The 14322-nt window shown below is 44.2% G+C and overlaps 1 protein-coding gene across 4 annotated transcripts in view; it reads left to right on the forward strand.

Moving 5' to 3' along the window:
• Positions 1-14322, forward strand: part of sh2b3 (SH2B adaptor protein 3) — a 70286-nt gene that overhangs the window by 6529 nt on the left and 49435 nt on the right. For 2 of the 4 annotated variants that reach the window (XM_069182020.1, XM_069182018.1), the window contains exon 2: positions 12206-13087. In XM_069182020.1, coding sequence (XP_069038121.1) covers positions 12233-13087 — 855 coding nt within the window. In that variant the 5' untranslated portion in view covers positions 12206-12232. Of the gene's footprint in view, positions 1-3986; positions 4150-5494; positions 5634-12205; positions 13088-14322 lie in introns of those variants that run through there. The other 2 variants (XM_069182021.1, XM_069182019.1) reach the window with 2 other exon arrangements.

A 14322-nucleotide genomic window follows, 5' to 3' on the forward strand; every position in this document is an offset into this window, starting at 1 on the left:
GTGTTCCAGCTCTTCTAAGTCTCTTTTTGAACATGAGGAGTTCTGTAAAAAACTAATTCTTAAGGAACAGAATAAAAGATGCAGTGCCTTGCAAAAGTATTCAGTCCCCTAACACCTTCTTGTCTTGTTGCTTTAAAGCTTGCAGCTATGACACTTTGAAGCAGCAATATATATTTGTTTTACATGGAATATGTTCTACATATTTACTCCACAGAAATAAATAATCTGAAAGAAAAGTGGAAATGTCACATGATCGGTGGGCTCTGCCTGTGTGCAGTTACAGAGGTGTTTTTATTCTGAAATCATGAGAACCTGTCTGTCTGATGTTCTTTGGTCAGGTAGGGAAATTCAAGCCAAGACATGGCCATGAAGATCAAGGAGCTTGGACTGCAAGTCAGTGGTGGTCATTGAAAAGCACAGATCAGGAGAACGGTAGAAAAATGTTTGTTTCTCAGTATCTCGGTGAGCAAAGTCTACTCAATCGTCAGGAAATGGAAGGTACCACCCAGTCACTGTCTAGATCAGGCCGTCCCTCCAGGATGAGCTACTGGGCAAGGAGGCAGCTGGTGAGGGATGTGACTCCTAGGCCAGTGACAGCTTTGAAAGCTCAATGGCTGGCTGAGATGGGAGAAAATGTGCATCCGTCAACAATATGCCAGTCATTCCACAAAGCTGACCTGTATTGCAGGGCTGAAAACTTGTCTGCTATCCCATGTGGAATTTGAAACAAGACACCCGGGTGAACCAGCAAAAATGTGGCAACAGGTGTTGTCAGATGAGACCAAATCGAAACCTTCTGGTTTCAGTGGCGTGCATTGTATCAGGGGAAGACCCAACACTGCCAGAACCATCCCAAATGGTGACTTCATCTTGCCAGTTTCAGCAGATACTGGCAAGCTTTTTCGGACCAAAATAAAATGGATGGAGCAAACTATAGGTAAACACTAGAGGAAAACATTTTTCTATCTGCAAAAAACTTTAAACTGGGCTGGAAATTCATCTTTCAGCAGGACAGTGATCCGAAACTGCACTGGAATGGCTCAAGAATAACAACATGAATGTCCTTCTCTGGCCCAGTAAAAGTCCTGCCTTCTGTCTGGGGGGAGATTTGAAAACTGCTGTCAGTATGTGATCCCCAAAGAACTAGCGAGAGCTCAAGCAAACCTGCCAAGAAATATGGGGGGGGAAATTGCACCAGACTAGTGATCAAAGCTGGTAGATACTTACCCAAAAAGGCCTGCGGCTGTAATTCCTGCCAAAGGAGCTTCGACGCAATATTTTTTTATGCAAATACTTATGCAATTAGCCTATTTCATTTTTCTTTTTGTTCTTGCTGACATTTACTGAACCTTATCTTACACTTACAGGTCTTCAATTTGACAGATTTCACAAAATGTGACTGTGAAAGAAGGTCTCTGAATACTCTGAGGGCACTGGCAGACCCGGACGTGTACAGGCTTTTATAGGGTTTGGACTGCAGAGAGTTTGTTTACACACCTTTATTCCTCTTTGTTCTTGTGCTGAGTTCACAAGCTCATAAGTTCAGATATGTGCAGTAACCACAGAGGGGGAAATGTGGTTTTGACTTGGATAGCAGTATGTTCTTTTGTTGACCTTAGAAAGATAAGATTGCACCCTCATAAGTGTAGCTTTTATATTTGCCCGGGGGAGTCTTTTTCTAGGACTGGATTTGCATGTTTTGTGTAAGATTATGCTGTAGTTTGTTTTTCATTCCTGTTAGTTTAGAGATGGATAAGAGAAGCCTTTAGGGTGCCTTAAAATATAGTGTAATACAGGAGAGAACTGAGAGTTGCATCTGAAACTGAAGCTGTGTCCTGTTGACATGCCTGTCCGCTAGTAATCCACTTTAGGCTTTGATGCCAATGGGTCGGACAGTTGTGCCATGCATTACAGGCTGTAAAGCACGAGGGACTGATGTTCAGCTCCAGTAATGTGTGGACTATTTTAATTAACACTTGTCTGAACTGTGTGTGCAGTGCCCAGGTTCTTGATTTTTGCATGGGCCTTTATGCACACAACTGTACAGTTATAGTATTGCAGATGCACGTTCTTCTTTACACAGGTATTCTGTACTGTACATACCCGTGGGCCAGCATTGCTGAACAATATCAGATCTGTGCACTGGAGATTTAGAACATTCTGCAGCCTGTTGTCATTCCCCATGTCCGGACAAACTCTCATCCTGTTCCAGAAATGGAATTGCAGGTCTTAGCCGTGATTGAGCTCAATAAACTATTGACAGACCTTCTTCCTTCCCAGCTCTGCATGGCCTTTGCTTCTTGTTGTCTGCTCTGTGGAGGGGCTCATCCCCCCCTTCTCCTTGGCACTGTGCAGAGTCTCTCTAGGATGAAGATCGGAGGAGGTTTTACTGGCAACAAGGAGTGCTAGAAGCTGAATTCTCGTTTTCTTCTTTAAATACTTTAATAAATTCTATTTTAATCCACCGCTAAGGAATTATATCCGAAACCTAATGAGGGAAAGGCAGGGATAGACTTCACAGTTTTACTCCTTCTGAACTTCCTGATGAAAAGGTTCTTCTTTTCTTTTTGTTCTTCTTGCTTTTAGCTACCAGGTCTTGCTAATGACGGAAAATCAACTCGTGCTCACTGAGGTTATAATATATTTCGTATATGTGATAAGCATCACTTGTAGAATTATCTGCCAGTTTGTCTCACAAGCTGGAGCTGGTGATTCTCAGAAGAGGGTTCTCTGGATTTGTTTTCTACCATTTGGGGGTTAAATGGCAGGAATGATTTTAAAAATCCTAACTGTTAACGGTCTAACTGCTTCACTAAAAGCAGAACTGTTCAGACAAGTGTTTTAGAAGATGTGTTAAATTTGCGCCTCAGATATGACGCAGAGTGATCGAGACCCAGCATGAAATGGAGCTGATCTCTTGACGATATGGATTGTTTAAAATTCCAGTAATATTGATCAGTTGTAAATATTAGTAAGGCGCTAGGGAACTTCTGTTGCTGTTTTGGTGTTTTGGCATCTCGAAAGTGGGCTCCGAGTTGAACCCTGGCCAAGGGCAGTCTTGCAGTGTGAAACGAGAATGGTTCGTCCATATGATTCCATCCATCAGTTTTCTTACCGCTTCAATTCAGGGTCACAGAGGAGCAGGAGTCTGTCCCAAAACAACAGGCCCTGGAATGTACTGTACCTGTGTGAAAACATAATGGTGGCAGCACTGAACCCATTAAAACTGAAAAAATATTTGATTTAAGCTTATTCATGCCACAAATCTGTAAGGTTCTTTTAGAAGATGTGAATAAGACGGGTCCCAATGTGTCTCTGATTTTTTTCTAACTTCGAGGCAAATATGCAGAAGTACCAGAGGAGAAGAGGCCACTTTGCCCAGTTGACAGCCAGTTGTCTAGTGATCCCAGAAACTGGAGCTCTTGCTTGAAGAAGAATCGGCAGCCGCAATGTGTAAGCTTTTTTCGTGGTCCTGCCCCCTTTCTTGTGTGAAGCAGTCCTGGATGTCTTCTGCATTTAACCTGCTAGGAAATGAGCGTCTTCTTCCCTGCCTGCTCCAGTGCGCCTGGTGTTTCCTCCAGGCAGTTGGGAATCGGAGCCGTGCTCGCTGCACACCCTTTGTCCTTCTTTTCAGAGCTGTGAGAGAGGTGGCAGGCTCCTTTCTTCAGCTAGGAGCAGTGTTCACCTGGAGCCCGTGAGCTCGGTTTGTTTAGCCAGGGCAAGCCTTGCAGGGCATGGCACCTGTCCAGCCCGCGAAAGCCCAAGTGGCACAGACAGATGGACGGACAGAAAGACAGGGAGGTGGTGACCTGTGATCTGCTGCTATCCAGCACCTGCTGGGCTGGGCTGGGCCGGCGCCACGCAGCAGGAGTGGAGTTTTCTGAGCCCGGGGGCAGAGTGCCATCTGGGGTAGGAAATGAGTCCTGTGCCAGAGGATGCTGAGTCATTCAGAGGCTGGAAACACTGATAGAAGCAGAAACTGGGGGGCCAGCAAGGGGAGCAAGTGTCACACGCGCTGCAGGAAGAGCACGTCCACACTGCACGCTCTTGTTTTTTTATTCAGCATGTGTCTGTCTGTGTGTGTGTACAGTCTATGCTTTAAACAACCTGCTAATCTCTTGATGGAGATTACCACGTCCAGCTATGCAGGTAATGGCAATTCATTGGCTTCAAAAATCGTGTGTTTTGTACTTAGTTTGTCAGTGCTGTGCTCTGTATGTGACAGTAATACCAGGGAGTCGTTGGATAGTATGCAGGTATTTTTTTAAAGAGCAAACAAAAGTGAGACAATAATACAGTGCAACTGTGGGGACACCGCTGGCTCTCGGCTGCTGGAAGTGTATTAAAGCTTTTTTTGTCCAATATACATATATTGGCTGCAATATACGACACGTGGGTCACGCCACTCTTTCTTTTGGGGGTTTTGGAGACCCAGTAACGTGGTAAGATTAGTGTAGGAGGACGACAGGTTGCACAAGCGATTTTGCAGCCATTCATTAGGAAATCCAGCAGCTTCCTCAGTCTTCCCTTCGTGCTCGGGAACCTTACTGCTTTCACTCTCAAATTGTTTCTCACAGACCGAACCATTCAACTGTCTGTGGATTGCTGTAATTCTGTATTCTCCACGTTCTGTGTTCTCCGTAGTTGGATCCCAAGCTTTTCCAGGTTTTCGGCTGTTCATCAGTTAATGCCTTTTTGTCAAAACTGAGTTCGTGGTGTGAGATGCTGTTATTGGGTGAGGCTGAAGTACTCTTTGGAGATGACGATTCTGTCCGATGTCTAACATTAAGACATAGAAATGTATTGTGCTTGGTATGGTGAACTTTTGTGTGGTGAACTGTTGGCTTAATCACAGTAGGCAGCTTGGACCTACCAAGTCTGTGGTCTATCTGTGAGTCCCCTAGTACTCGGAACATCATTATGCCTGGTAATTGTGTAATGATCACATGCCATATGGATGCTTGATTCTGTCAAAATGATATAAGACAGTTTAAAAAAACAGCAACGGCGAGTTGCTAATGCATAGATTACTGCTACACCTGTGTTTCAGATTTCACTGTTTTCCAGACACCCACTTTCAGATTTTATGTGTGGGTCTGCTATGTGTGTTGAAATAGCCAGGACATTTCGCCAGTGGTTGGAACCTCGGGTGAAGATCTGTCGTTGTAATGTTACGGTCCTGTCTGACATCCCAGTTGCAAGTGCATGTGACCAGACCTGACTGCACAGGGCTGGTGTTGGGCCTGGGGCTTGCACTTTCAGTAGCATGTGTAAGTCAGCGGTGCCTTCAATAAGCTCGCCTTCATCAGCCAGTCACTTCTTCCTCTGCCCTGCTCTTCTGACACCTTCTCTCTGGTTTTGGATCTTCGTTATCAGAACGCCTGTTTGTGTCAAGGGCTCATGAGTCATCTTGTCTGGTTGCCTGTGACTTTTAGCTGCAGTTTTCTGGAAAGGTGTTGTGAATGCAAGCAATTTTAAGGACCTTTTTTTACAGATCCTTCCATGTGTGTGGTGATTAGTGCTTACACTCTAAACACTGCTGCTCTGCCTCACTCGATGACTGGGCCACTGCAGTTTTGCGCAGGGCTGGTTCTTCTCTCTGAGAGCTGCCTGGACTTGAGATTTAAGTGCAGGTGAGTTTTGTGCTGATCTGCTTCAACTCTCGAATTCTTGGCATGTTATATTTGATGGCTTAACTCGAAAAAAACTTTTTTTCTGTGGCAAACGAGACGATAGACCTCTTATTTGCACACATTTCAACTAGAATTCTCAAGTGTTTCTCTGTGTAAAATGATCAGACTCTTCCCCCAGGGAAGGGATCCCTTTTCATCTTCCTCTTCTTATGGCTTCATGTTCTGTTATGATGTCGTGCCTCACTATACTGGAGACCTTTTCTGTTTAACATTATGGTCATCTGAAATCGCAGATCTGGAATACTGGTAATGTTTGACTAGGATGTAGATGGATAATAGACATGGACAGAATGGGGCTGACAGCCCAATTAGTTTGTTTTTAATATTATTATCACAATACAAAAGCAATACTGACTGATGGGACAGGCAGCTTCCTCAATACTAATTCCCGGTTTTGTTTTGGATGCGTTAAATTCGAGTGTGTGTTTTTCAGCCTGATTTTCTGTCTGCCTTTTCTTATGCTATACTGCTGTAGTTCTTCTACAGTTGACTTCAATTAAGATTTTTTGGCGTGATAGATGATTTAGTGTTATACCGAGCAATAAGAATTAGTAATTTATAAAAATAGCATAAGATTCTTTGAGAGGCTGTCTCCGTTGCTCGGGCTGTGACAAGAGATCACATACTGGGCTGTTAAGATTCTTCTCCAGATCCCCGTAGGATTCGTAGCTGATTGTGGCTGGTGTGGAAATTGCGGATGTTTGTGTGAGTTGTCTCTAGGTGCTCCGGTTTCCTCCCACAGTCCAAAGACATATAGTTGAAAACATAAAATTTCATCTTTTGGTAAAATTACGTTACTCACTAGTAAGGCCTCATTTAGAATATGGGGTACAAGTTTGGTCACAATGTTATAGAAAATACATAGTCTGGCCACTCTGGAATCTGTCCAGAGAAGATCGCCCATATTCACTCTTGCACTTAAGGGAATGTTCTACTCTTACAGGCTGGAGGAACTGAATATTGTTAGACAAGGCTTAAAAGTCTATCTGGAGACCTGATAGGGACATGATACAACTATCCAAAATCCACAAAGACACTGCCAATCCCTGTCAGTGGACCCAGAGGACTTCTTCAGAATCGGCAGTGAAACACGAGCCACAGGGCACAAGTGGAAACTATGTGAAAGGGCTTTTAAAATTGAGAACAGAAGGCACGTCGTTTGCCCACAGGGCGGTGGGATTATGGAACGAGCTGCACAGCTATGTTGTTGAGGCTGATATCCTGCCGTTTCTTGAAAGAGGCCAAGCTAAGATCCTTGGATGAATTAACTACTCACTGCCAGAACAGGCTAGATGGGCCAACTGGCTTCCTCTCATTTGTAATCTTTATGCTCTTAGACTTAAACTTTACTTTAATGTAATGCCAGTCCACAAAAAAAAGAGGGAAAGAACAGAACCAGGAAACTGCACACTTATCAGTCTTACTTATGTTACTGATAAAGTCATGGAAATGATAGAGCTAAAGAAGAAAACTTAGAAAGCGGTCATTTTAAGTATTGTTTACTTTTGATTAGAAGGGGCAGCATAGTGGCGCAGTGGTCAGCATTCCTGCCTCGCAGCGCTGGGGCCCTGGGTTCGATTCCACGTAGGTGCTATCTGTGTGGAGTTTGTATGTTCTCCCTGTGTTTGCATGGGTTTCTTCCTGCTGTTTCGGTTTCCTAAAACATAGTGGTAGATAAATACGCTCTGGAGTGTGTGAGAGAGTGTGTGTGTGTTGCTTGTTGCTCCCGCTACCCCGTGACCCTGAACTGGAAGAAGTGATCAGAACATGGATGGACAGAAAGGAAAAGTCTTGTCTAACTTTCTAGAATACTTTGAACAAGCATTAAGGACATTAGATAACATGATAGCATCTGACATGATATATTTAGAATTTCCAGGAAGCATTTGATAAGGTCTCTCACAGAAGATTGACTCTCAGATTTAAAAGCCATGGGAATCCACAGTAATGTATGAAGATGGATCGAGCAGGGCCACTCGAACAGGAAACTGTTATCTTGGGGGGTCTCACTTTTGTAAATGGGTGGAAGTGAGCCGAGGGGTGCCGCAGGGATCCGTTTCAGGCCTGTTGCCCTTCCTGGTCTAGATCATCAATCTAGGTTCCGTTTACAATAGGAAACTAGTCAACTTTGCTGATGATGTAGAAATAAGAGTGACAAACACAGAGGCGGTGGCAAGAGAGTTAAAAAACAAACTTACACCATCAGGCCAATACGTGGCAATTGAAATTCAACACTGATAAGCAATTAACACCTGTAGTACGAACGTACACGATGCATATCGCATGGGTGCTTTGAAAAATGCAGAATTTTACAGACCAAAGAGATCTGGGTGTTTCTATAGATTTTTCTATGTCTTCATCAAGACCATGTGGGGAAGCAATAATGATTGTAGCTGAATTGGTTATATACAGTAGCATAAGTCCTGGGATGCTGTGATTCAGATCTACAGTGTACTGGTAAGATCTCGTCTAGAGTACAGTATCGCAGAAAATAGGTTATATCCTTAAGAGACAAGAGAAGACTAACAAAAATTAGCCCTGATCTCAAGGGATTGTTCTGTATACGGATTGAAGGAATTAAATGTTTTCAGTCGAGAACAGAAAAGATTTGATCCAGGTACAGAAGATACATGGGCATTTGGATACGGTCTACCTCGAGGACAGTTTAGAATAGATCGAAAAGAGAACACTCGATACCAGCTGGTGTAATTCAGTTAGGACGGAGGATAGGAAACACTTCTTTACTTAGAGTGTTTAAAATCTGGAACAACCTTCCTATCCAAGTGGTTTAGGTCCAAACTCTGGACACCTCTTTAAGAAACAGCTGAGTGAAATTTTAGACTGACTGGTGTACTCAAGAACAGAATGACCAAGATGGGCCAAATGCCCCCCTCTCTTTCAGAGAGCTTTCTTTTGTTCTTTATTAATCTATAAATCTTAGAAAAAAAGTTGTAGAAGAAATGATGAGAATAAATTGTGTGTTTGCTTCTCCGAAGGGGTAAACTGTACTTTTTTCACTATAGAACTGGCTTTATTGAAGCAGCTATTCTAACATACTGCTCATTAACAGGTCAGAAATGTGAAACCATGTTCTCTAGGATTTACATACACTTTCATCACTGCTCTGTTCACCTTGCACTTGATGAACTGAGGTTATTAGCTTGATACAATTGGGCTACATTGGGCTAGATACAGGGAACAAGTTCTGTTTGCTGTGGGATTCTGCCATCTGAGGAAATTGGGCACCAGCATCACATACCTTTTTCTTCTATAATATGAATCACCCACAGGAAATGAAAGTAAATGCCCACTTACTGCCAAAGTTTCCAGCACAGGCTTGCATGCTCATGTATCTCAGCCTTTGAAAGTGGCATTTTTCTATGCTGTTTGATGTAATCCTTCAAGATAAAGCTGTCTAATGAATAAAGTCTGATAAATGTGGGTTGCTTGATTCATAAGTCGTCTACCAGTGGTATTTTGTGTAATGAACCCTGGAAAGTCAATTGTCAGCAGGATTGCAGTCCTGACTTTGAAAACCTTGTGCATTGGTCAGTTACAGTGGGTTCTGTTCCTTAGTAGCAGTATAAGAATATAAACTGCGACCTTTTTACATTTGGTACTTGTGATGGAACAAACACCCTAAACACAGACTGTGAAACCTGATAGTGTGTAATCCTGCAATTCTTGGATCATTAATAAGCAAGATGCCTGAAAGGTCTCATTAATTCAGCTTGTCTAAAGTGCTTCAGCAAATCTTGTCTTCACAAATTTGAGGATTACAAGTAAAATTTTCATAACACGATGATTATTGTTTGATTGCAATGCGAGTCTAGATCAAACTTTTTGCAAATGGCACTGGATATTAAGAATATTAGTAGGACATTTTTTGAATTACTATTTTCTTTGTGCATGTATGATTTATTTTTGTTATTGTCTAATTAGACAAAAATTAGAGAGTGGGGGAAAAAAAAGAAGTCCTCCAAAGTTGAGGGGGTGGAGGTGGGTTAAAAAAAACTTTTTGCAAATATGATTATCCTTTCTTAATAGTAAAATTTCTTTAATAGACTCCAGAAACATGTACAGGTAGTCTCTATTTTAAGATGTTCTTATGGTATCCAAAAGGAAATTGTGTTGAACACAGGCCACTGTTCATTTTGAATCTTGTTTGGGTCAACCTACTAAAGTCTGAGCAGGTACCAAAGAGCAGCTTTTGGCATCTCTTGCTGTACCTAGTCTAGATACCAGATTTTGATAAATAATTCACCCACAAACACGGGTGTACCAGGCGTATTCCAGAACTCTTCAACAGTTTGTATGAAGTACCTTGTGTTTAACTCCCGAGTTGTGGGTGTTTGTGTGATGTGTTTGTTCTGAACGAGTGGAGGTTTTAATGAAAGTTCAGGTCTCCTTCACCTCTGCGACTCCAACTCGTAATTCTCCACGCTAGTTCTTTCAGGAAGTGGAAATGACTATAAATAGCACAGGCATCGTCTTGCCCTTGCTGCTGTTCATCCTGCCGCGTCCCTGAGCAGCTCCCCCTTGCTTAACTGCTCTCTCTGGGTGATGTCCTTGCTCTGCAGCTACGTTTCTTACACATGGCTCCTCGGTAAACATTCCCTAATGCATTGCCTTATTGGGTTTGCATTAACGAGGTAGTGTCTTTATTGTATTCAGTGTCTTTAGTTTTTAATTCTTCTTCTCAGGTTTGACATGGGCATGATCACCAGTGTCTCATGCGCACTCTTGCTGAGTAGTGTCATTTTCTAGGCTTCTGCTACCAGCTTCTTTGCTGTGTGGTCTACATTTGTTGGCTGACTGTAATGTACTGGAATGATGCTACGGATGTTGGGTCAGTGTTTTATTTTTTTTTTAACTTGAAAGATTCCGTAATAGGACTTGCGCAATCTATCTGTTTATCCATTGAGAAAAGTTCAAGGTTGGTTTTGCTCAGTTTCTCATTATTAATAACCACGGTGGCCTTGTCTTGCTTTTGCTCATTCACGTCATGAACCGAGAAATCTTTCTGTTTATATAGCCTGCTGTAGTCTGATAGTGTCTGAGTCACTCCACACATCACTTTCAGCCTTGTTTTTGTTAAGAGTGCAGGATCATCTGAGGATTCACTACCAGTTTTCAATTGTTGAACACAGCAGACCATGACCATTTAAAGAGAAATGTGCCTATATAAATAGGTATGTCTGTCATAGCTATTTATACACTGCATTCATGGCAAAATTATTAGCAACTATAGTAGCTGTTGGTACTCATCCATGCAAAAATCAACAAATCAAGTCCTAAAACAATTCATATTAATTTAGAACTGAAATGTACAATATGCAGTCCTACCTCTCATTGAAATTGATGAAAAATAAGTATCATGGGCTGGTTTTGCTTTCCAAATTGCACATTTTAAAGATTTGTTGAGTAAAGAAACTGTAATAAACCTAGAATCGGTAACCTGCATTAGAAGCAAATTCAGCAAGATCCAGATATGTTAATGTTCAACAGCACTTGACGTATAATAAATATAATGATATATTTTTTTAGCTTTATTCCAGCTGATGAATTTCAAAGTACTTTTCATCCACCTTGTGCGTAACAGCCTTTTTGAAGCCAGGTGTTTTTTGCAGTCTCATCAACTGCAATGCACTGTAAATGGAGTGAAAAGTTAATCTTGGCACCGACACAGAATCACACCAACTCCTCCCCTGTCTTTCCAGATATTCATAGTAAAGAATGTAAATAACTGTACCGTGCCGTCAGGCTGCTCAGAGTCTGACGGGCTGCTCCAGGGTGGAGTGGGCCTTCCCTGGACCGAGGTCCATCTCCTGGCTCGGCAGCAGCCCGCACTGTGACTGCGACGTGCAGTAAACTCAATCTGGGAGCCAAGAAGAGTGTGAAGTACCAAAACCCCAAATATCTGTAATACAGTTTCATATCATGATGCACCTTATTGACCAATGCCCCGAGTAAATCGAATTCTTTAGATTTAGTAGAACATTTTGTTTGAAGAGTGGGTGTTTTTTTTTCCCAGGTTTGTCAAACACTGAAAGAAAGTATCCAAACAGCACTTATTTCTTTGCTGAGCGATGCTGAGCCCGGTTTGTTTTACCTGCCGCAGAGTAAATATTGGCACCTGATCTTCGGAGGGTTGCGGTGTGGATCACGATGGCAAGGCGCATCAGAACATTTGGGTATTTTTGTCCTTGCTGTCTTCTGTGAAAGCTTCCTTACCCCCCTCCCTCACCCCCAAAAAGAAACCATGACTTATACCTACAGCTATTGTACAGTGTCCACAGAGGGAAGAGGGCATAGTCTCCATGCACGAGACTCTTCAGTCTTGGCTTTGTAAACTGTGTAGAGCTGAAGTGCTTGTGAGCTGTTGAAATGAGGAGCATGAATGTGCCGCTTCCAGCTGACAGCCTGTTCTTGCAGTGTATTTCCAGCTCTGGGCAAGTGCCGGTCAAGTCCTGATTGCTTCTCATTTATCTCTTCTTATCGCCCTGCTCCAGTGTTTCTCAGCGGTGCTGGTTACTGCAATGAATGGCAACACTATCCAACAAGGGACGACTTCTCCTTCCGTCGCGCAGCCCAGGGGCTGGAAGGAGTTCTGTGAGCTGCACGCCATCGCCACGGCCAAGGAGCTCGCCCAGCAGTACCGGCGGTTCGCCCGCGAGCGCGGGCAGCACGATGTCGTGGCGGCCGACAGCTTCTCCAGGCAGTTCGCGGAACTCTTTCAGCAGTATTTCCGCCACGAGGTCGGCGGGGAGGCCCCGGCCATGACGGGGCGCTACCGGATCGCCTCCTTCTCGGGGGCGCAGGACTACCGCGAGGCGCGGAGGCACCCGGCCGAGGGCCCGCAGGCCTTCCTGGCGGTCCTGGCCCCCAAAGTGGAGCCCCTGGTGGCGCCCCGGGAGCAGGAGAGGGGCGTGCGGAGGGCCCCCGCTGACACTAACTGCCCCGCGCGCGCGCTGCCCCGGAGCCGCAGCTCCGAGGAGCTCTCCGCCGGCGCCCCGCCCGCGCCCGCCCCGGCCGGCCCCGGCGTCACGCACTTCTCCATGAGCCAGATCCGGCACAGCGTCCGGGGCCTGTTCAAGAAGAGCGGCTCGGGGGACGCGAGAGACGGGGGCGCCGCGGGACCCCCCGAGGACACGGCCGCCTCCGTGCCTTCTGGCCAGCACTGGCTCGGCCGGCTGGCCAGCAGGTTTCGGCAGCAGCGCGCCTCAAGGAGGGGCAAGCCGCGGGAGAGCTGCAAGGAGGGCCATCTCAAATACCTTATGGTGGACGACACTAGCTTGGACACTCTGCCCAACTGGCAACGCTGCAAGTTGATGGTACGGAAAACTGAAGGGACTGGCGAGGAATACCTGCTTGAGCTTTTTGATCCACCAAAGGTAAGAAAGCTCTTATTTATTTATTTTCTATGTTTACACTATGAATTTCAGCTGGGGACAAAAGATTTTCTAGGGTTATTATTGATTTATTTTGCCTGAATTACTTACTATTTGTTACTATTTCTCAATTAGTTGATAACCTGACCTGTTTTACACAGACTGGGGCTTGGGATCTCAGTCACATCTGTTTTTTTTTTCAGTGGAGCTCCCAGGTGTTTAAGTTTTGACTTAATACCCTAAGTTAAGAACTCTTGCAGGTCCCAAATAACTTATGGATTATGAATGAAAGTGACTTGAAATCTCCTAATAGAGCAGAAAACTACTAATATGCACAGTTATTGACTGATCTGGGGGGCTCAGTTGTGTCAAAGAGAGCTTGAAGGCTCTGAAGAGGGTAAAGAGGATGAGGTGTGGGTTTCTGCTTCTGATCCTGTAGATCCTGTAGAAAGGGTCTAAATTAAAATTTTAATTCCACTCGATCACTGAATTAATTGGTACTAACTTTGGTGCCCATATTTCTAAGTTTGCTTCCATAACTGTAATTCATAACTGGGCTGTGACTCACAGGACCTTGCATGAATAGCACTGTCAGTCACCCAAATAAGGGTTTAGCGTCTTTGCTCTTCTTTGGCATGTTCACTTTGTGTTGGACCCTTTTTAAAAGCTCATTCTTATGAAGGCCATAAGTTGTATTTTTATATTTTGTAATTAACGGTTAACTAATGTATCAATGAAGGAACTATAATTGAGACCAAATCGCATTCAGATCTTATATTAAGAGACTCCATTCTCACAGGTTTTCACACTTTTATTGGTTCAGCCGCTACCTTGAAACCGGTAGTGTGAGATTTTACTGCAGAAGTGTGGTGGTGTATTGCGGTAGATTTGGCTTCTGCGCTCACTGCTTTCATGAGCACCGCTGGCTGTTGCACAAGGCAGTATCTTCCGACGCCGTAATCAACTTTCAACCGATGTGTCAGGTTATGGCGGAATTTCTTAAGAGGAATGTCAACATGGCAAACACAGCGCACATGACAACAGGCCCAGGATTTCCCTGGATGGGCTCCAGGCTGTGCCTGCTGTAGCAGGGTGCTGTCGGCCGCCTCTGTCTGGCACTGCTGTCAGGACTGTGCTGGGTCGGGGGGGGTGGCATCACTTTATTCAGATTGTCGGGAGGAGTGACCAGGCAATGGATTACCATGCAAGGCACTTTCATGTCACGTAGCCACATGGAA

Source organism: Lepisosteus oculatus, chromosome 22 (assembly GCF_040954835.1).
Source record: "Lepisosteus oculatus isolate fLepOcu1 chromosome 22, fLepOcu1.hap2, whole genome shotgun sequence".
Taxonomy (NCBI): domain Eukaryota; kingdom Metazoa; phylum Chordata; class Actinopteri; order Semionotiformes; family Lepisosteidae; genus Lepisosteus; species Lepisosteus oculatus.